This window comes from Brassica napus, chromosome C5 (genome assembly GCF_020379485.1).
Source record: "Brassica napus cultivar Da-Ae chromosome C5, Da-Ae, whole genome shotgun sequence".
NCBI classification, from domain to species: domain Eukaryota; kingdom Viridiplantae; phylum Streptophyta; class Magnoliopsida; order Brassicales; family Brassicaceae; genus Brassica; species Brassica napus.
The window spans coordinates 14849283-14871117 of NC_063448.1; the positions used below are offsets into that span (position 1 = coordinate 14849283).

The window sequence follows — 21835 nt, forward strand, 5'->3', positions numbered from 1 at the left end:
ATCTTTCGAGTATTGAGATGGGACCGTACGAGGCACTTTATGTTTGGCCTATTGTACATCACTTGTTGGACAGAAGTGGGGAGTGACGTGTCATATAACAAACAATGGTTCAAGAGAAGATCAGGTTGAGATGCTAATGTTTCGGCTTAAGGAATCCCATGACCGCCATAAGAGCTATGCAGATAAGCGCTGTAAAGACTTGGAGTTTCAAGTAGGAGACTTAGTATACCTGAAAAAAAAACATTTCAGAGAGGATCTAGATTCGAAAAAGGCTTAAGCCGATATATATGAGATCGTACCCCATTGTGGATTGGATTGGAGCAATGCTTATAAATTGCAGTTATCAGCAGAGTTGTCGGATTTTCATGATCTTTTTTATGTGTAAGTATTAAAGAAAATTGTGAGGAGAGGCATAGCTCATGTTGCAGCATCCACCAAGAGAAGAAGAAAAAAAGTATTTGTCTGCACCTTATCAGCCAGTGGAGATTTTGGACCGGTAAGTGAAAGCGGTTCAGTGGATGATAACCATGTGATCAAAAATTCGTTAAGAGAGAGACAAAAATTCAAGAAACTGGAAAACCCAAACTCATGAGAATTGACAATCCAAAGCTTTTTCAAGATGGTACCGGTTAGACATTTGAATTCGAGGATGAATTGTTTATTAGTGGGGGAGAATTGTAATGACCCGGTTTATCAAAACTGGTTTGGTTTAATTACAATTACAAGTACAATAATAATTATAACTAAAACCCTCCTTACATTTTGGTCAAACCGTGCAATATATATATCAGTGTACGCGTCTCCCTTTCTCCTATTTGACCTAGCCGTAATCACCATTTCAGCCATATTCCCTTGTTCCGTCTTGCTTTACACCGAAGCCATTGTTGTCGTCCACTGTCGGAGCACCGTCAATCATCAGAGAGGGAGTGTTTCTCATTGGAGCCACCATTAGTGCTTTCATTGGATCGTGGTTGACCGGAGAGGTCATGACGTGTTGGAGATCACCAACCCTTACCATCGGCTAGCCATGGCTGTAGCTCTCTTATGGATTCAATCGTGAGAGAAGTGGAGATGAGGCAACCCGAGCGATGACGTTTGTCATCTCTAGCCACCACCGGCTCCGATCTATACCGTCGTTAGCCATGAGTCATTTCAGAAACAAGGCATGTCGTGCCATGATCACCGGAGATCGTACCAGCCGTCGTCATCAATCGTGATCCAAGCCGTATTAGCTAAGTGTTGCCTTCTCTGTTACTTGTGATACAAGTTACATGTATATCATAAACCTTCATCGAGTTCTTACATGTGTATAGTTGAATCTTGTGCCAACCTAGACTTGGAGTTGCTCGTGCATCACTTAAACTGATGGCGTATGAAGATTTTATTGGAGCACATTTCATTTAACACTATTATTAATACGAAGACACCTTTTCTGAGTGTTGTTAGTGGAGACATATCCGCTCTTGAGCAATTCATGTTCTGCCTCTGAACTTTGGCTAAGGTGAGAGTCTATTCCGTAAATCACGTACCAGTGTAGAATTCTCTCTATCGTAGTTTAGATTTCGAATCATGATCCGTCTGTTTGAATTGAGTTTGTCTGAGTCTTGATTGTTAGTCAGTTTATTCATTGTAAACTGGAATTAGGGATATAGAGAATTCAATCGTTGATTTGATTGTGTGATGTTAAGAGATGCGATATATATATATATATATATATGTATGTATACATAGTTATGAGTAGGGACTATGTGAGAGGGCGGGGGTCCAGAGATGTCTGGACTAGCGACGCAGCTTTGGTGGGCGGGGGCTCAGAGACGTCTGGGCTAGCGACACAGATTGTGTGGGGCGTGGGTGCAGAGACGTTTGCATTCGACGCAGCTTTGGACGGCGGGGGTACAGAGACAGACTGTACTAGCGACGCAGCGTATGTATATATATCTCCGTATGAGGAGATGCGGGGTGTATGAACTAGCTATATGCTATCATCGCATTGTTTGTGTTGTGTGATGCTTTAGGCATCTTGTTTGTTCATGTTAGAGCTAAACTTTCATAGTGGGAGTTATATTTACTCAAGTCAGTGGTTTGCGTGTTTAGCATCCCATACCTCACGGAGTAACTCCCCTGTTACTCACCCCTCCTTTCCTTCCCCTTTCAGATGAGACTGACGAGCAGGAGTGATTGCTATCGGGCTGGTGCTTTGGGAGTTTTATTTCTGTCTTTTTCAGACTTGCGGATTTTATGTTTTTATCGATATTTTCGGGATTTATTATGTTATTTGAATTTATGGTTATTTATTGGATTTACGACTTTGGAGTTGACTTTTGAGAAGTAATAAATGGAGATTTCAGACTTTTTATTTATTTAAGTTATTTCGAAAAATACGGGTGTTACAATTTACAATTGTAACATCCCGAGTTGTGATATATGGAAAGGCTTAAGAGAATTGATTTGGCTACATATGTAACCAAAGTTGACTTACCTTTTCTGGAGCACATCCTGAAAGAACTCCAGAGTTAAGCGTGCTTGAGCTGGAGTAGTAGAAGGATGGGTGACCTATCGGGAAGTGATTCGCGATAGCGTGCGAATGAGGCCAAAGCATTGGAAAAGGTCGGGTGGTGATTGCAGAGTAAGTAAACAAGACTCTAGAGCCTTGGAAAATTAACGGACCGACCGTTGGAACGGGATGGAGCCCACGGGCCGATAGAGCGGGCGTGAGTGGCCCATTAGCCGTGGGCGGTCGGGGAGTTACAAGTGGTATCAGAGCTAGTTAGCCATCTCGGTTCTGACCTGAGAGGCGTCTTGAGACCTGTCGTGGAGCGCAATGAGGACGTTGCGTTCTTTGAGAGGGGGTGAATTGTAACATCCCGAGTTGTGATATATGGAAAGGCTTAAGAGAATTGATTTGGCTACCTATTGAAGAACCCGAAGATAGGGAGGATCACTTTAGCTGGGTGTTGGATATGATCCGAGAAGGCAAACGGCACTTCTGGAACTGAGATGGATTGAAAGGATCGTCAAGAGATGCGGAATGACTCTTGATATACCCACGATCTAAGGTTAACCACCAAAGAAATAATGAATGTGTTGGCTAACCACCAAACAACACACAAAGATGAATTGGCTGACCACCAAATCAACAAGCCGGTTCACACCAATGAACTAGCTAAAGAACTCTCTCTCTCTCACTCAGAGAAGAAACAAAATAAACAACCAAAACTGAACTGATTTTATTGATGAAATGGACTACATATTTATAGTGTTTTGTAGATCTAGGAATTAAATGAAAAAGTAGATCTAGATCTAGCTCTAATCTTTAATACGAAAATAAAGAGATAAGACTAGACAAGGTGACTGTTCGGCTTCTGTCCAGATTCGTTGTATCCTGAAGCATGAACCGCGGTAAGGAGAACGACGGATGTGGGACTGTCCGCATGAACCACCATGTCCAGATCATGAACCATACTGGACCAAGTGTGTCCTATGTCTTCAGATAGGTGAAGGATCCTTGCCTTAGTGAGATTTGGCTGATCAAAGTGCATGATCTGATCAAAAGGGTCGATCAGTCCATCAGTACGGTCGCCGGTACGTGCAGTATGAGGCAATCGAGCCAAAAGAGAGAAGTCTCGATCATTTTGTGAAACCTCATGATCTAAGTCAAGTCTGGCATGATCTTTCTCAAGTCTGGCATGATCTTTCTCAAGTCTGGCATGATCCAAGTCAAGTCTGGTACGGTGAAAAACATGAACCTCGGTTGAAATGTTCAGAACATCATGAACTCCATGCTGAGCTGGTTCCATGTAATGATTTGTGGACTGCGGCACATCATTCCCTTCCTCTTCAAAAAGATTTGTCCTCAAATCTGAAACATTAAAAGGAAAAGGATTATAAGCAAAAGAACCATAATCAGAACGTTGCTCACCTTGAGTTCGGTCCGGTTTGTGAATGGAAGAAGATCCTTCTTTATGACCACAGTTTTGCTCTCCACCTGACCCTTCCTTCGGTTCATGTGCATAGTCATCGAAAATTGGTAAAGGGTCTTCCTTTTCTGGCTCGGTTTCAATTTTCTCCAAAGTCACCATGATTTCTGTTTTTGGCACTTGTTGGCATAATGACCGACCCTATGGCATTTGAAGCACCTGGTAGAAAGAGCCTTCCTTGTGGTTTTCACAGCCTTGCTTTTATCAGAAGACAACACATTAGTTTTCAAATCAGAATTTGAAGGAGAAGAAGAATTACATTGTTGTTTTGGTGCAGAAGAAGTGTTGGTGTTTCCCTTCTTTTTGAGTTGCCGGACAACATGAATCGCCTTATGCAACATCTTTTCCAGGCTGGCATAAGTCTGAAGCTCGTTCTGATCAGACACATCACGGTTGCTTCTCTTGGCTTTGGTGATGGGACAATCACCACTCCTGATCCACTTTTCATCATCATCGAACTTGTTTTGTCTCTTCCTTTGGTTTCTTTGTTTCTGCACAAAATCAAACCCATTAGAAGCAAACTGTTTCTTATTTCCAAAAATCATTTGCTCTTTTTCTAACACGGTTTTAAAAGGAAAGTAAACGTCTTGTTGTAGTTTTGATTTCTTGAGAAGTCTAAACATCCTAAAAACACTTAACAAAAGAGTTAGCAAATAAAAATCTTCACACTCTCAAAGTGTTTAGCTCACGATTTTTAGGTGATCACTCAGAGTTCTTTCCACTGGTTCAAAGGATGATAGGCAGTCAAAATTCAGCAATCAAAACCCAAAACAAACTTTTGTGGGAAAAAGAAAAGAGAAAGAAAGATGAAGAGAATTTTGATATGGATCCGCCTTAACTGTCCTAAGGCTGGGTTTCTCTTCAGCCAGCAGGGTTTCTCTTCCACCACTCCCCCTGGATTTCTCTTCAAAAGTGATTCAAGCCAAAACTTTTACTCTTTTTTTTTTTTGATAGATTTTTTTTCTCTTTTTTTTTTAATAACTGGCGATCACAAGGGAGTAAAAGAACAGCTCGGATCCAACAAGAAATAAGAAAATAAAATCGTGTAGAGATGAGAAGATGAAAAGATGAATTGAAACAAACCAGCCAAAGTGGCTCTGATACCAACTGGAGAACCCTAAGATAGGGAGGATCACTTTAGCTGGGTGTTGGATATGATCCGAGAAGGCAAACGGCACTTCTGGAACTGAGATGGATTGAAAAGATCGTCAAGAGATGCGGAATGACTCTTGATATACCCACGATCTAAGGCTAACCACCAAAGAAAGAATGAATGTGTTGGCTAACCACCAAACAACACACAAAGATGAATTGGCTGACCACCAAATCAACAAGCCGGTTCACACCAATGAACTAGCTAAAGAATTCTCTCTCTCACTCAGAGAAGAAACAAAATAAACAACCAAAACTGAACTGATTTTTTTGATGAAATGGACTACATATTTATAGTGTTTTGTAGATCTAGGAATTAAATGAAAAAGTAGATCTAGATCTAGATCTAGTCTTTAATACGAAAATAAAGAGATAAGACTAGACAAAGTGACTGTTCGGCTTCTGTCCAGATTCGTTGTATCCTGAAGCATGAACCGAGGTAAGGAGAACGACGGATGTGGGACTGTCCGTATGAACCACCATGTCCAGATCATGAACCATAGTGGACCAAGTGTGTCCTATGTCTTCAGATAGGTGAAGGATCCTTGCCTTAGTGAGATTTGGCCGATCAAAGTGCATGAACTGATCAAAAAGGTCGATCAGTCCATCAGTACGGTCGCCGGTACGTGCAGTATGAGGCAATCGAGCCAAAAGAGAGAAGTCTCGATCATTTTGTGAAACCTCATGATCCAAGTCAAGTCTGGCATGATCTTTCTCAAGTCTGGCATGATCTTTCTCAAGTCTGGCATGATCCAAGTCAAGTCTGGTACGGTGAAAAACATGAACCTCGGTTGAAATGTTCAGAACGTCCTGAACTCCATGCTGAGCTGGTTCCATGTAATGATCTGTGGACTGCGGCACATCACCTATGTCACCAAAGTTGACTTACCTTTTCCGGAGCACATCCTGAAAGAACTCTAGAGTTAAGCGTGCTTGAGCTGGAGTAGTGGAAGGATGGGTGGCCTATCGGGAAGTGATTCGCGATAGCGTGTGAGTGAGGCCAAAGCATGGGAAAAGGTCGGGTGGTGATTGCAGGGTCAGTAAACAAGACTCTAGAGCCTTGGAAAATTAACGGACCGACCGTTGGAACGGGATGGGACCCACGGGCCGAGAGAGCGGGCGTGGGTGGCCCATTAGCCGTGGGCGTTCGGGGCGTTACACAAATCTCTACACAATGTTCGTTTGCTATCACGTATCATTGAATCAGCACTACTCTTAATGGAATCCAGTCTCCAAAGCAAATGAGTAGAAACAGTTTGGAAAGGGAAATGAGCTTTACCAAAAACCGAAGATCTGACAGATACGAAGTTTGATTCTATCCTTGTGAACTCCTGCCTGTGTGAAACGGATCTGCGAACCAGGTAAGACCGGAAATGGGTCTGCATCACACGCCCGGCCGAGTCCTTCACTGGGGAGAATCGATTGAGCGACAAATCGAGATTGTTAATCTTCTCTGGTTTAATCCGGTATATGTAAACCGGGTTTGCTTTCTATTTACAGTCCGTCCGTTGATACATTTGTGCTAGTTGGTACCCCCCCCCCCTAACGATTATCGCAACGATTGTCTTCCTTCTTCAGTTATCTCCATGGACGACCGACTCAATCCTGAGGTGATTCTATGATATTGAAATTAGGAATAAGATGTTTAGTGGTTGGTTCCTTTTCTGTTTATTTGGAAGTAAGTCGAAGATTTGTGACTTGAAGAGAGTTATAGGTTTTGCCCACCAAGTGTTTGATGAATTTTCTCTAACAAAAGAAAAACTATTCTTTGTTTTTGCGTGGCAGATAGCAATGGAATACGGGAATGTAAAGACGGCTGTGTTTTGGGATTATGCCTCTCTCCAGATACCTCCTTATGTCGATGTGAAATCGATCGTCCACAATCTGATGCTCAAACTTCGACAGAAAAAATGTTATGGTCGCCTATATGGCACTTGTATTCAAGCTGAGCACAAGGAAGCTTTCCAGAGGACAGGCATTGAGCTTATCGATGTACAAGTCAATTCTTCAACTTTTTCTTATAGTTGTGAAATCGATCAGCCACACTCTGATGCTCAAACTTCGACAGAAAAAATGTATAATCCTCCTCCTGCGATTGTGGTGGTCATTTCCAGGAACAGAGATTTTGTTGTTTCCGTTACAGAGTTATGTCAGCAGATGCAGCACTGAATCATGTGGAGAGAATAGCTATCTGGAACTGAAGCCAGTGGAAGCTTAGTTTTTTTTTTTTTTTTTTTTTTGAACAGTTCTGAGATTTGGACTATGAGTTTTAAGTTTTTTTTCATAAAGCTCTCCAGTTATAAAATCATTACCGGGAAAATATGTTTGGAAGAAATCTATGTTTCCAAAAAAAAATTTCATTATTAATGTGCTCTTTTGATCTGATGGAATATTTTTTTGCAAATCAGATGAGAGCATTCCAAAATTGGCTTTCTTTAAAAACTTTGTCGCAGTTTTGTAAACTCAATGTGTTTTCCTGTTCTGTTTTTGGATATCACATAAGTGTTACTCGTCACGGTTGATTCAAATAACAGAGTTTTGAATCGTGATATGTCCTTATGGCAGAAAAAAGATGATACGCTAATCAAAACTAGAAGTCTCCTTATATCAAGTAATTGTAATTGCTTTGAAAAGAATGTACAAAGAATGTACAAAGACTAGGAAGTTGTGTGCACCCTTCAAAAGGTTTCAAGACTACTAAGTTGTTTATCTGATTTATCTGACTTAAACAGATACTCATCCACACTAATTTGTGATCTTTTTAGCCGATTTTGGGTAGAATCTTCAATTACATGTGGGCTTTGCTTTAGATTGCTGAACCTTCAAACGATCAAAAGTCCATTAGCTTATAACAATTAATCTGATGTGCTGCCTGATTTTTTGGTTGTTTATGATTTTTTGTTTTGTTATTAAGTTATTTGGAGTCTTATTAGTGAAAATCATTTGATCATATTTCTGAATTTGTATTTCATCTGTTTCGAATAAATATGTATTTCCATGTTTTCACACATTAAACATTTGAAAATTATTAATGCATTGTTTATGATTTATTAACAATTTTAAATCACTCTTTATCAATAATAATGTTAATAAACTCGGTTTTGTAAATTACACTTTATCAACTAGTCAGAATATATATATATATATATATATATATATATATATATAAACATATTTAACCAAAAAGACAAGTAAACCTGTTTGATGTTGTTGGTGAAAGTTTAGGTTTTTTTTTTGTAACATGTTAAAGTTTAGGTTTGAATAATCATTTTGTTGGTTCTTTGCTGCAAATAGATAAACATTGCTTTGCATATGATCATTACAAAAATGACCCGAAGTGTATCATGATTCATGAGAGAGTGACCGAAAGAAGAATGTGTGACAGATTTTACAGAAGAGAGCACAGAGCATTGACAATAATGTTTACCTAAAACATGCTCAAGGGTGTATAGAGAAGAAGAGCCTTGTTACTTTCGCTTTCTTCCATAAATGTACTACAATGAAGTTATGTGTTTCACACTTTCTCTCTTTCCCCCAAAAATAAAATGTTTTCAAAAGAATTGAACAAATACGCATGAATCTTCTTGCAAACAACACCCATTTATGTGGTCATCTTTTTATTCCTATTCTTCTTGCTCTGCTGTGTAAAATAATAATGCCATAGTTGCAGGTAAGAGTGAGTTAAAAGAGCAACAACATTGGATTGATTCCGGGCATAGCTCAGAGCTGCGTTCCCCCTAGAGAAGAAGCTGGCAGTACAGTCTGATATCACAAACAATGCAGAAGTCTTTGTGAAAGCCAAGAGAAGAGTTTTGTACATACCAACCAAGCTGAGCCATCAACAAGACTTTTGTGCATAGTAATTGTAAAACTGAGCCGTATGCACTTCTCAGAGACAAAACCGGCCAGCTCCAAGAATAAATATGTTCATTCAAAGTCAGCACCTTTGCTCCCTCGTCAACTGCGTAATATCTTTTCAAGGAACTCAACCTCTCGTGACGCATGGTCTTTGTCCAAATGCTTGAACAAGGCCCAGCGCGTGTAAGCATCCGGCTCAATCTCTTTATCTAGCATCTCTCTATACAACTCGACAACCTCCTCCCATTTACCAAGGTCAGAGTTCTTGTTTATAAGCATGGTGTAGCTGTATTTGTTCGGTGGAATCCCATCTTCTTCCATCTTGCGGAAGTATCTGTAAGCTTCATCTATCTCACCAGCTTTGCAGATCCCATGTAGAAGAGCGTTGCACGTCATGACATTTGGACGAATGTCTCTCTTCTCCATCTCGCCTGAATATTGAAACGCTTGTTGTAGCCTTCCCACTTTCGCATGACCATGAATCAACACAAAGTAGGTAACCACAGAGGGAGACAACTTTTTCCTCAGCATCTCTTGATACAAGACCTTGGCCATCTTAAACCGTCCCTTCTCCAGATAAGCACGAATAACCGTGGTGTAAGTAACATGATCAGGGACGAGGCCATCTCTAAAAATCTTCCGCTGAAACTCAATCGCTCTCTCCAGATCCCCAACCTTGCAGAGTCCATGTATACAAACGTTATAACTGATCAGATCTCGAGCGTTATGATCCTTAGCCACCATCTCTTCCTGCAGACGAAACGCTTTGTCTTTATCTCCAAGCTGCAGCTCACCCACGAGCCTTGTAGTGCATGCATATCTATCAGGCTTGATCCCTTTCTCCAACATCTCATCGTAAGTTGCAGTAGCCATGGATAGATTCCCTTTCTTGACGAATCCTTTTACAAGAGTGGTGTACGTCTTCACATCAGGATCAATCCTTTGCCTGGACATCTCTGCTTTTAACCTCTGAGCAGTTACCAAATCCCCTGACTCGCAAAGACCATCCATTAGAGTATTGTAAGTGACAACGCTGGGACGGATGTTCCTAACAATCAGCTCACCAAACAAGAGAAAAGCCTCTCTAATCTTCCTCAACTTAACGTATCCATGCATTAGAGTGTTGTAAGACACAACATCAGGAGCTGCCATACCAAGCAGCACCCGTCTAGCGTCGTCCGTTCTTCTAAACTCGCAGAGCGCGCGTATATAAATATTATAAGTAGATGCGGTTGGAGAAACGCCCGCATTGAGCATTAGCTCAACAACCTCCCAAGCTTCATCAAACAAGCCTTGTTTGCAATACCCTTCAATCAAAGGGTTAAAGGAATAAGTTGTCACAGGGAATCCAGATGTTCGCATATCTCCATGACACCGCCTAGCTTCCTCCATCTTACCATTCTTGGAGAAACCATTGATCAGTATATTGTAAGTCACCTCAGTAGCATAAACATTTCTTCTCTCCATCTCAGACAAAAGCTTGGCCACTTTGTGCAAATCCCCCGCCTTGAAACAAGAATCCAACATAGTGTTGAACGTGATAACGTTAGGCACAACTTCCCTCTCCATCTCAGAAACAATCTCCGGGACTTTAAGCAAATCACCAGCCTTGAAACAAGTGTCCAGCATAGTGTTAACAGTGACAACCGTCGGTTTAATACCGTGCGCCACCATCGTCCTATAAACCTCTTGAGCCTCGTTAACCATTTGTTTATCCCTAAGAAGCCTCAAAACTAAGTTACAGATTCTAACGCTAGGCGAGAAGCCTTTAGTAATCATCTTCTCGAAGCACAACAAACAATGTTTCACCATTGACTTCTTGGTGTAAACCCACAACAACAGATCAAGAGTCTTGCAAGCAATCAGTTTATCAACAAGACTCTTTTCAATCAAAAGATGGTAAATTTCGTGCATACCGAGATCGATGCTCCTCTCAGCGACCCAACTGGCTTTGCTCATCAGATCATTCTCAACCAAGATCTCGAGAAGAGCAGCGAAGGCGAGGAATGACTGTTTGAGATCGCGTTGGCTCTGTAGCCACTTGAAGAAGTGGAAAGCGATCTCGGGCTTCTCTCGGATCATGTTGAGGACTCTAATTAGAAGATCGGGATCAGTAACGAGGGGATGAAACTGGTGGGAAGACCACTTGCGATTGGGATTGTAGCCGTGTGAGGTCAAAATGAGATGAGCGTAATGGGACTCCGGATTAGAGGGAGGAGAGGATGATAGAAAGAGGTAGCGTAGCTTAGAGACGGAAGTGGAAGTGGAAGTGGAAGTGGAGAAGGAGGATCTGGAAGCTCTGCGACAGAGGCGGAGACATAGGATCATTGAAGAGACGGAGAGGAACACATAGGACCGAAATGGAATGGATCAATTGAAGAGCTTTCGTGGCGAGGAGAAGGAGGAGCGGCCATTAAAGTTCCACGAAGCCTTGTGACGACATCTCTCTCCCCTCCCGTGTGGGCGTCGGCGACAGTCAATCAATTCTCCCGGAGGCTACAAAATAAAACAAGGGTTTATCTCTTTCTTTCTCTTAACCGTACCGGTTTAATCGTTGGCTTCCTGTTTATTATCCCCGTTTCGATTTTGTCTTAAATCGTTTACCCTTTAATACGGTTCCTTCTCTACTGACCTTTTTCATCCTAATCAAAATGAAATTTACAGCATTTGTTTTATAGAATATTAAAACAAAATATAAATCATGGTTCACTCCGGTTAAGCCATTACCCACAAATGTCATCGGTTTGCTATTGGATTCGGTTTATGGAAAAACATTCTCATGTGAGATTTACCGGGAAAACGGTCCATTCCACCGAGATCGCGGTTTAAATCGTCACTCAATTTCTCATCCGGTTTGGGTTTAATCCAATAACCTTTGAAGTTTAAACCACTGTTAAAACCGGTTCTCTACATACCTTTCTGCTGCTAATGAAAATGAAATATAAAATAGTAGGCACAAATCTGGTTCCCACCGGTTGAACCATTACCCAAAAATGCCATCGGTTACCATCGGATTGGGTATTGAAAAACATTAACATGTGAAATGACCCACTAGCCCTTGTCACTTCAGTCTATAGACGTGATCCCACATGATCATGTATTCTTGTCTATAGAATGTTAGAAATCTATTCTCAGTATCTAATTTCTAAAATGAAGTTGTCATCGTTCCGAGTTTGGTAAGATACGAAAGCAAATTCTAAGCTACATACCTATAAAGTTTAGGAAGTGTAACGCACACACATTGAACAATGCATATTACATGAATCATGAGTGTTAAAAAGACACATGCTACTTTCCGACAGGAACATAAAAGTACACGACTTTACTGTAATAAAACACACACAAAAATGTAACTTAGAAGAAACCTTGCAAAATCCTAAACTTTCTAGCTGCCAAGAGTAACATTCTGCATTTCAGTAACTACTTCATCCTCGCATCTCTTGTCTAACTCAGCTTCCATGTGTTTCATCGAGCTACTCAGCTTCCTGCAAGCTCCTGTAAATGCCTCTGAAGCACTCTTCAAACCCTCAACTTCGGACTCGACTTCATCGAGGTTTCCCTGTATTATCTTCAGCGCTTGCTTCATCTTGACAATCTCCTGCGGAGGATAAACACAAGCTCCAATCTCATCGATCTGATCACCAGTTCCTTTACACAGCTTCAGCATCTTCTCAAGCGAGTCCACAAACCCGCTGTTATCCTTTGGATTCTCCAGCTTGATCATCCCGGTGATAACTCGGATGAGTTCTTTTGTCACCATGATGGTCTCAGACACAATCTCAGCTACCATTTGAGCAATTTCCATTTCTTCGGGAGACAGATCATTCCCTAAATCATCATCATCATCTGAGTTGTTGTTATCACCAGATGCGTCATCCTCAGGTGGAGCTGGTTTCACTTCTTTCATCTCCCTGAGGACATCCTTCATGGAAACAGCAACCTGAGTAATAGCTCTGCCAATGGCAATGATGTTTGTTGTAGGAACCTTCTTGAAACCAGAGCATGCTTCCCAAACTGCTCCTGAGAGCCGTGGAATAGACGGCTTCTTGTCCTTCTCATATGATCCCTCTAGTGACCAGATTCAAAAACACAGTAAAAAAATTTAAGTAATCTTGATCACACACTAGTAAAAGTAAGAGCCTTTGAACATTCCATCTAAGCTTCTTACCGTATAAGGAGACAGAACCCTGCAACAATCTGAGGCTGGAATCGACGATCTTCTTGACGGAGACATGAATGAGCGAAGAAAGAGTAGGGCCAGCACCAACAGTGCTTACATGGCAACAAAGTATGAAGCCTTGAAGAGCGTTGAAGTAAGACTCCATAGTCCCCTTAAGTGATTCAGCTTTTGGAGCTTCTCCACTCCACAGCATTCCCACTATTTAAAATTTAAAGAAAAAAATACAAACTTTGCCAAAAGAGAGAGAGAAGAAATCAAACAAAGAAATGAAAAAGACAAGTCTTTTTTTGTTTGTTAAAGAAAACCTATGGTGGCTTGTCTAGAGAGATGACCAGACATCTGAAGAGCATCGTTCCAGTTCACTTTCTCCTCTGTCGCAAACGCTGTTCGTTCGAACAACTGGAACCAAAAAAAAGTTAAGCATAGTTCGTGTGTCTAATTACGATTCTAATTTCATTAAGCTTTTAAAAAAAAATCAGTAAAGAAGAAGAATTACCTGGAGATTATCGAGAGTATCGTAGATGGTGTTGAGGTGAGGAATCAGAAATTGATTCAGATCTTCTTTCTTTGTTTTCCCCATTTTTTTCGTCTTCTTTCTTCAGCTCTATTGCGCCTCTCTCTCTCTCTGGTTGCTAGCTAAGCAAAGGAGGGTTTTTGCACGAAGCTTTTCTCACGGTTACTAACGACGTCGTTTCACAAAGAATTTTTAAAGTGGTTCTTTTAGCGTTTTCGGCCTTTTGGGCCTTTTAAATTTAAGCTTTGTTCGACTACGTTTTGAATTTAGCGTGACGACCAGGATACATACATCTAAAGGCTTTTCTTGAAGTTGATTATTTTCGACACTGTAAAGTTACTTCTTAATGTCTTAATCCTAACAAACATATATATAAACGTAACACTCGTTTTTGTAAGTCCTATATATCAACGTAACTAGATTTTAACCCGCACATTCGTGCAGATATTTTTTCATTTTATAAATATATTTGATAATCTTATAAAGATTTTAAATATAAAATTTCCATTTTATTATTATATATTATGTAAATCTATAATATTATTTTTTTATATTTCTTATTCGGCATTATTAATTACATGAATTTCGTTATTATATATTGTGTAAATCTTACCACGTTTGGAAGATTACATAGATTTTGAATTTGTTTTTGTTACTATATTAATACATTATTTTATAAAAAATATTTAAAATTTTGGTAATTTTTTCTAAATTTTTTCAACAGATTTTGTTAAAATTAAAAAGAAAAAATACAGTTAAAATTTAATTTTTCATTAATATTTTAAATGAATTACTAAAATTTCATAGTTTTCTAATAACATATTTTTAAATAGTATATGAACTAAAAGTTATTATATACTATTATATTTTTGTATATAAACATTTAAAAATATATTGTTAAAAGTTTCAAAATAAATAAAAAGATAATATATAGTTGCAGATATAAAATTTTAACCTATGTTAGTAAATTTATTTTTGTATAAAATATTATATAGTTTAATTTTAACTCATTTTAACGATGAATGATAATTTATTTAAATGAAACAACTTAAAAAAATAAATTTGTCATATTTAATTCATATAGCACTTCTATTTTTATATAATACATAATATGATGTTAAAAAAATACATAATATATTTATAGAATTTATAAAAGAAATCGTATATAATTTTCATTTTGATGTTTTATAATAAAATTTTAGTTAACATTAATTTATAAAAATATTATATTACTAATTATGAAATTAATTAATATGTTATTTTATAAAAATATTTAAAAGTTTAAGTAAGATTTTGTTAGATTCTTCCTCGACAGATTTTATTATCCTTTAAAAAAAATTAAAATTCATAGTTGATTTATTATTAATGTAAATAATCAAATATATCATATTAACTAATTCTTTAGATGGTCCTACTATGACTTGTTAATGGTAGATAAAAATAGAAACATAAATTAATAGATTAGATACTAGTTTTTGTAAGTCCTCAGTTCCACAATATGAAAATTAAATCATCACCCAAATGATGTAAGACTGATGATGTCATGTTCATAAAGACTGGGGATTATAACAAGTTTTATATACGACTTTTCTTCTCAGTCGATGGGGCATTATACATCTTTTCGTATGGTCTTAAACCATATATTCCTTACAATTAAATTAAATTATTATATTATTTATTTTGATGCATGATACGATATACTATGCCTGAGACGGATCGGATATCCGAGCAATTTTAAGGTATTCGGATCCGAATCCTTATCCGACGGATCCATAATTTTACTATCTTTATCCGGATCCGAAGTTTTCGGATATCCGGATGTCGGATATCCTTCTAAAAATTGTAATATCCGGCGGACATCCGGATCCGGATTTGGATCCTTAAAATAAATAAAAAATAATATTAATATATAAAAAATATTAAAAATAATTTAAAAATAAAAAAATATAATGTTTTTAATTATTTCTATGTATAATATTACAAAATTTACATAAAATTTATATATACTATTATAAAAATAAAAATATATTAAATTAATTAATTTTTATATATAGATATTACTATTTTTAAATAGTTATTAATAAAACTTACGGATCCGGATATCCGGACTAAAAAATTAAGGTATCCGGATCCGGATCCGGAATCGGTCCCTCCGAATATCCGGATTTTTGGATCAGATCCGGATCCGGATCTCAAATCGAATACGGATCTCGGATAAAATTCTCATGCCTAGGCCTACGATATACAGCTAAATCATTAATCATTCGTCTCCACAAGTTACTGGAGTCTCGATAAATCGTATCCACGAGTTGCCTTGCACCACTAAATATAGGAGAAGATATTACCGAATAGATAAAAGGGACGTTCACTAAAATTTCAACCTAATCTGCCCCAAGCCCATTTTGCCAAATAAGGTTTTTTTAGCACAATCAATTTTGTAAATTTCAAATATTCTGTCAAATCAGTTTTGTTTGTCTAAAATTGTTGGTCTATAATTAAATACGATGAAGTGTAAGAGCCCCGTTGGAGCTCTTAAAATATGTATTATGTATATATATATATTATATAGGCATAAGTATTTGTGGGGTCCTACAAAAATTCTTAAAATGAGATTTTTAGAACCTTTGCTTAAGGGGTTTCACAAAAATTGTGGACCCTACAAATACTTATACATATATAATATATACATATATATATACATAATACATATTTTAAGAACTCCAATGGGAGGTGGTCTAAAAGCATGTTTATTGCAAGTCTCTTAGGTTGGGGTTCTTAACGTAATATAAGATATGGTCTCTTAAATTTTAACTAAAAAAACATCTATTTTTTGCTTGTCCTTACACTTACAATGTGTGGAACAAGCCCGCAGGTTGTCTTTGCAATGGTAGTACAGATCCAGATTGGGCTCTCACTCTGCAGTATGTCACCTGCAACACGCTTCAAGGCATGGACAAGATTCTTATTAAAATGTTGTTCCAGACTTGCATCTACTACTTGTGGAAGGAGAGAAATGAGAGGCGGCACCAGAAAGGTTTTCGCAGTATGGATCAGACTATCCGACTCATTGACAAGGCCTTGCGCAACAGAATCAGTTCTTTGCGGTATAAGGAGGATCATAAGTTGGCAGGAATAATGCAGCGCTCGTTTGAAGTGTTTACTCACACATAGATCATTATTTTTTGTTCTCAGTGTATAGCATTCAACTATTAGGTTCCCATTTGTAAATGTCTATTCTTTTCACTTTTGATCAATAAATTTCACATTTCATCAAAAAAAAAAACTAAGAAACGTCTCTTAAAAGCTAAGAGACTGTATCTTATATTATGCTAAGAACCCCAAACTAAGAGACCTGCAATAAACATGCTCTAAGAAACCTGACTAAGAGTCTACATATATATATATAAGAGCATAAATATCCCACGATCTTTAGGTAGGTTTTTCAACTGTTTGGTCAGTGGGGTCAACAAAAAATTTTATAACCGGTCCCGAAAGTCACCCATTAAGGATCGATATTAGAGAGGTTTCTGCACTATTAGCGGGCCCTACAGACGAGTGGCGGCCCGCGATTGGTGCTTTTTAAAAAAAAAAAATTTAATAAGACAAAAAAAATTTAAAAAAGAAAAAATTTAAGGACCACACAAAATTTGGGGTTTTACCTATAATCATGGTCTAAGAGATTTGGTAAAAGACAACACAAAATATGAAAGGTGTATGTATATCCTTTGGCAGTTTGGCACTGCACTATGAAAAAAATATGGTTAATGTTTCAAAGGTGTGTATGTATATCCTTTGGCACTGCACTCTGATAGTTCATCATCTATTATGTCATATGTATCCACCGTCAATTTGTGCAAATAAGCTCATGAATTCTGTGCCGATCTTGACCACAAGCCAAGCCTATCTAGTTCTGACCCTCATGCCTTTAATATTTAACCAAACGGATTCCAAATACGTTCTCTTGTTAAATCCAAGAAGAAAAATATGGTTTGGCCATAAACACAAGTCAAGATTTATAGCATAAAGTTACATCTTGCTGAAAAAAGCATAAAGTTAAATAGATCTATTTAAATGCAAGAAGATCTTTGGACGAATTACAATGACTAAAGCAATCGCGATGGAATAGGAAAAAATGTAAAATGCATGCATCTCCTGCATTGCATGATTGATATATGTATATAATTTATTTTATTTCGAGAGGTGGGCTCCATTTTTCTTACTATACAAGGGTTACCAGTGATTTAAATCTCCGACTATTTTCAAATGGGATGAAAAAAGGTTACCAGTGATTCATATCTCCGACTATTTTCAAATAGGATGAAAAACCTCAAACTAAAATTTTATGTTTTTAAACCTCCAACTATTAAACCGTTAATGTCGTTAACCTTCCGTTAACAAAATCATCTTTTCTTAACAGAGACCCATTAAATTGAAATGCAACGTTTCATGTAATCACGAACGACACGAGGTTCTTATAATCAATGAATATTTTAGTGATTAAACCTCTAACTATTTTTAAATCGGATGGAAAACCCACAACTAAAACTTTATGCTTTTAAAACTTTATGCTTTTAAACCTTCAACTATTAAACATTTAATGCTTTTAACCCTCTGTAAACAAAGTCATCTTTTCTAAACGGGGAACCGTTACATAAACGACACGAAATGCTTAAAACCTCCATATATCAATGGGTAATGATGATAAACTTATATTAACCCTAGAGTCAACTCTCTCAAATAAGCTAGAGTCAACTCTCTCAAATAAGAGATCGGATGTAGCACTTGGGAATCGAATCCACAGAGAGCATGAGAACACAATAGAGCATATTTTAATAGTATTGAATAGAGAGAATATAAATGTACAAATATTAAAATTAATACTATAAGTTATCTTTATGCATTGAAGTTTTTATTAAAGATAAATCATATATTCAAATATATTATCTCAACTAATTATAAAGTATTAAAAATAATTTATTTTAAATTTACTTTATGTGTATTTTTACATATTTAATATGAAATCATTTCAAAATTATTATTAAATGAATAAATGCTTTATTTTGAATTTAATTCATATAATTTTTAGTTTTAGATTTTGAAACAAATTCTTATATAATATATATATATATATATATACGCTTCCAACATGTATCCGCTTCCTTATTTATTTAAAAATTTCGCTTATGCGCTTTCATACGTTTCCGCTTCCACGTACCCGCTTCCGTTTCCGCTTCCACGTACCCGCTTCCGTTTCTATGTAATCCTATCTTGATATCAATTTAACAGTTCTCTTCAGAAAATATGACTTTATTTACAGCGGGTTAAAAGCATTAAAGGTTTAATAGTTGAAGGTTTAAAAACATAAAGTTTTAGTTGTGGGTTTTCCTTCCGATTTATAAATAGTTGGGGGTTTAAATCACTAAAATATCCATTGATTATAAGAACCTCGTGTCGTTTTCGTGATTACATGAAACACTGCGTTTCGATTTAACGGGCCTCCGTTAAGAAAAAATGATTTTGTTAACGGAAGGTTAACGGCATTAACGGTTTAATAGTTGGAGGTTTAAAAACATAAAATTTTAGTTGAAGGTTTTTCATCCGATTTGAAAATAGCTGGAGGTTTAAATCACTAATAACCCTATATATAACTATATAAGTAATGTTTCAATTATTCAGTAATAGTAGTGTACGTAGAAAATGCATCTTGCGTGGTGCTCCGATCGAATTAAATAATATCAATCCTAAGAGAAAATTATAGCATCAATCATATTACTTATTTTTATTTTTATTTTTTTTTGTTAAAAGGGCAATGTTTTTATTTTTTGATAAATGTACTTCATATGTTTTCCGTTTTCATCTTATGTTTGCAAGATAATTGCAAATCCAGACAACCAACCAAAATACTTTTGTCCGAAAGTAAAACACAAGTCCGTCTCCAATTTTCATAGGTACAAGAGCATGATTAGTGGATTTCTTAGGATGGAGTTCTTAGCGGAATATAAGACCATAATTATCTCAGTTTCTTAACAGGGTTTTTAAACATAATAGGTGATTTAATTAAATCAAAATTAGTTAAAAACAATGTTACCGATCCTTAAAGTAAGGATTTTGGGATCGATTTTAAAGGGGGTTTTACAATCACGTGTCAAAAAAGAAAGACATTTATTTTTTTTCTTTTTTTCTCTCTTTTTCTTTTCTTTTCTCTCGATTCTTTTTTTGGTTTCTCCGTCTTCTCCGTCACGCAACGATCGACAACTCTGTCGGTCCTCACGACGTCTCCTCCACGAGCGATCAATACCCACCACGAGCGATCGATACCTCTCTCTGTTCCCTGAACAATGGTGGTTCCTCCAATACCCTCTCTGTTTCACTGGAGATTTCTGACCGGAAACAAACCACTTCTTGTAAGTGCATCTGGTTTTATAATCTTTTGTTGTTTTTCTGACTTTTGTCATCATTTAAAGCTGTTTGTTTGTCCCTCTTGTTGTTGCAGACGCTTGAGGATGAGTTCTTACGTAATCATACGAAGGTTTTGCTAACATAAGACGCGTCAGATAAAATTTGGGAAGTGAAACTGGATGGTGACAAGCTCGCCGGGGGCTGGGAAGAGTTCGCCGCCGTTCATAATTTCAGGTGGCTGGGATGTGCAAATTGTTTTTTTATGTTCTTTGTTGTTGCAACTTGCAAGTGCCATTGGTTATGTAATAGGCTGCTTGATTTTGAAGTTCAGTGTCAAAATTGATAATGTAGCGTTTGTATATGATAAGATAAACCAAGTAAACAAAGTTGAAAACAGAACTGAGTTTGTGGTCTTGAAGATGATTAAATATTCCACTTGTGCTTGCATTTTGAATTTGCTTAGTCATTCTTTGTGTAAAGGAGGACCCTTATGTTCTTCAATCGTAGATCACCATTGGCTTTTGAGTAACTCTTTTGAACTGAGTGCTAAATTTTGCTTCTTTTGATGAACATACACTTCTATGATTGTAATGCTCCCTTTCTATTGGCTTTGTTATTTATATAGTTCTTGTTGTGATGTTGTGTTGTAGTTGATTATAGGGTTGTGAATGCTTATTTGGTTTTGTATTACAGGGTAAGAAAAGGAAGGACACTGTGTGCATTGCTCTCGCTGATGAATCATGTGAGGAGCCAAAGAACAGAATGAACAAAGTAGTGAGGTCTAACTTGAGGGTTATACTCGGAGATGTTATCTCTATTCACCAATGCCCTCATGTCAAGTAAGGAGAAGGTGTGCACATCTTGGCCTTTGATGATACTGTCGAAGGAGTCACTGTAAACCTCTTTGATGCTTACCTGAAACGTAAGTTGTCTTTTTTTTTTTTCAATTGAGATATTGTTTATATGTATTGATTGATTTTGTTCTCATAACATTTTGAGGGGGTAGATGATGAAAATTTTAATCAATTTTTTTTTTTTTAAGAACTCACTACAAGAAAACAGCGATATTCTGACGGACATTCCGACGGAAAATGAAATCCTCGGAATATACCGAGGAATTTCCGAGGAAATTCCGAGGAAACACAAAATTGGGTTTCCTCGGAATTTCCTCGGAATATACCGACGGAATTCCGAGGAAACTACAGTCCGTCGGAATATTCCGAGGAAATTCCGAGGAAAACTCTGTTCCTCGGAAAAAACCGATGAATTCCGAGGAAATATTATAGCCGTTGGAGAGCCGTTGGGGGATTTTACAAAATTCCGAGGAAATTCCGACGAACTAGTTTTGTCCGTCGGAATTCCGTCGGAATTTCCTCGGTATGTCGGCAGGATTTAAACTATAAATACAAGCACTCCTCTTCCTCTTCATTCACTTCATATCTTCATCCTCCCTCTTACTCTATTTACACACGAATTTGATTCATAAAAAATATGTCTTCTTCAAATTATTTTCGTTCTTGGATCGATCGACCTCATTTGGATCCGAACACGAGATTGCTTACGGAAGAATACCAACGAGGTATAACTGAATTCATGGGGTTAGTTCACCGACAACCGGAAGCAAAAACAGGTATGTTAAGATGTCCTTGCTCTAATTGTAAAAATAGAAAGGTTATTAAAGAGTGGGATGTTTGGACTCATCTATATTTGAGTGGGTTTACACGAAGTTACAAAATTTGGTATCATCATGGGGAA

The 21835-nt window shown here is 37.5% G+C and overlaps 2 protein-coding genes and 1 long non-coding RNA gene across 3 annotated transcripts; 1 reads left to right on the top strand and 2 right to left on the bottom strand.

Moving 5' to 3' along the window:
* Positions 1-8576: 8576 nt before the first annotated feature.
* Positions 8577-11483, bottom strand: LOC106416285 (pentatricopeptide repeat-containing protein At1g22960, mitochondrial). Its single transcript, XM_013857144.3, has 2 exons — positions 8952-11483; positions 8577-8878 (listed from the first exon to the last, which is right to left on the bottom strand). Exon 1 carries the CDS (start codon positions 11313-11315, stop codon positions 9087-9089), a length of 2229 nt encoding a protein of 742 aa, XP_013712598.2. The 5' UTR covers positions 11316-11483; the 3' UTR covers positions 8577-8878; positions 8952-9086.
* A 721-nt stretch (positions 11484-12204) lies between these two features.
* LOC106416006 lies at positions 12205-13864 on the bottom strand. The gene is made up of 4 exons (XM_013856826.3): positions 13664-13864; positions 13473-13566; positions 13156-13365; positions 12205-13055 (listed from the first exon to the last, which is right to left on the bottom strand). Exons 1-4 carry the CDS (start codon positions 13745-13747, stop codon positions 12373-12375), a joined length of 1071 nt encoding a protein of 356 aa, XP_013712280.2. The 5' UTR covers positions 13748-13864; the 3' UTR covers positions 12205-12372.
* Positions 13865-19852: 5988 nt separating this feature from the next.
* On the top strand, positions 19853-21121 carry LOC125587789. Its single transcript, XR_007324170.1, has 3 exons — positions 19853-20085; positions 20175-20314; positions 20774-21121. It is a non-coding gene; the product is annotated as an uncharacterized LOC125587789 (long non-coding RNA).
* Positions 21122-21835: the final 714 nt, after the last annotated feature.

Coding starts and splice junctions, on each gene's coding strand:
- LOC106416006 (XM_013856826.3), bottom strand. CDS start 13,747: ATGGGGAAAACAAAGAAAGAAGATCTGAATCAATTTCTGATTCCTCAC. Junction 13,366..13,472: donor CTCTAGACAAGCCACCATAG/GTTTTCTTTAAC, acceptor AATTTTAAATAG/TGGGAATGCTGTGGAGTGGA. Junction 13,056..13,155: donor GGGTTCTGTCTCCTTATACG/GTAAGAAGCTTA, acceptor TCTGGTCACTAG/AGGGATCATATGAGAAGGAC.
- LOC106416285 (XM_013857144.3), bottom strand. CDS start 11,315: ATGATCCTATGTCTCCGCCTCTGTCGCAGAGCTTCCAGATCCTCCTTC.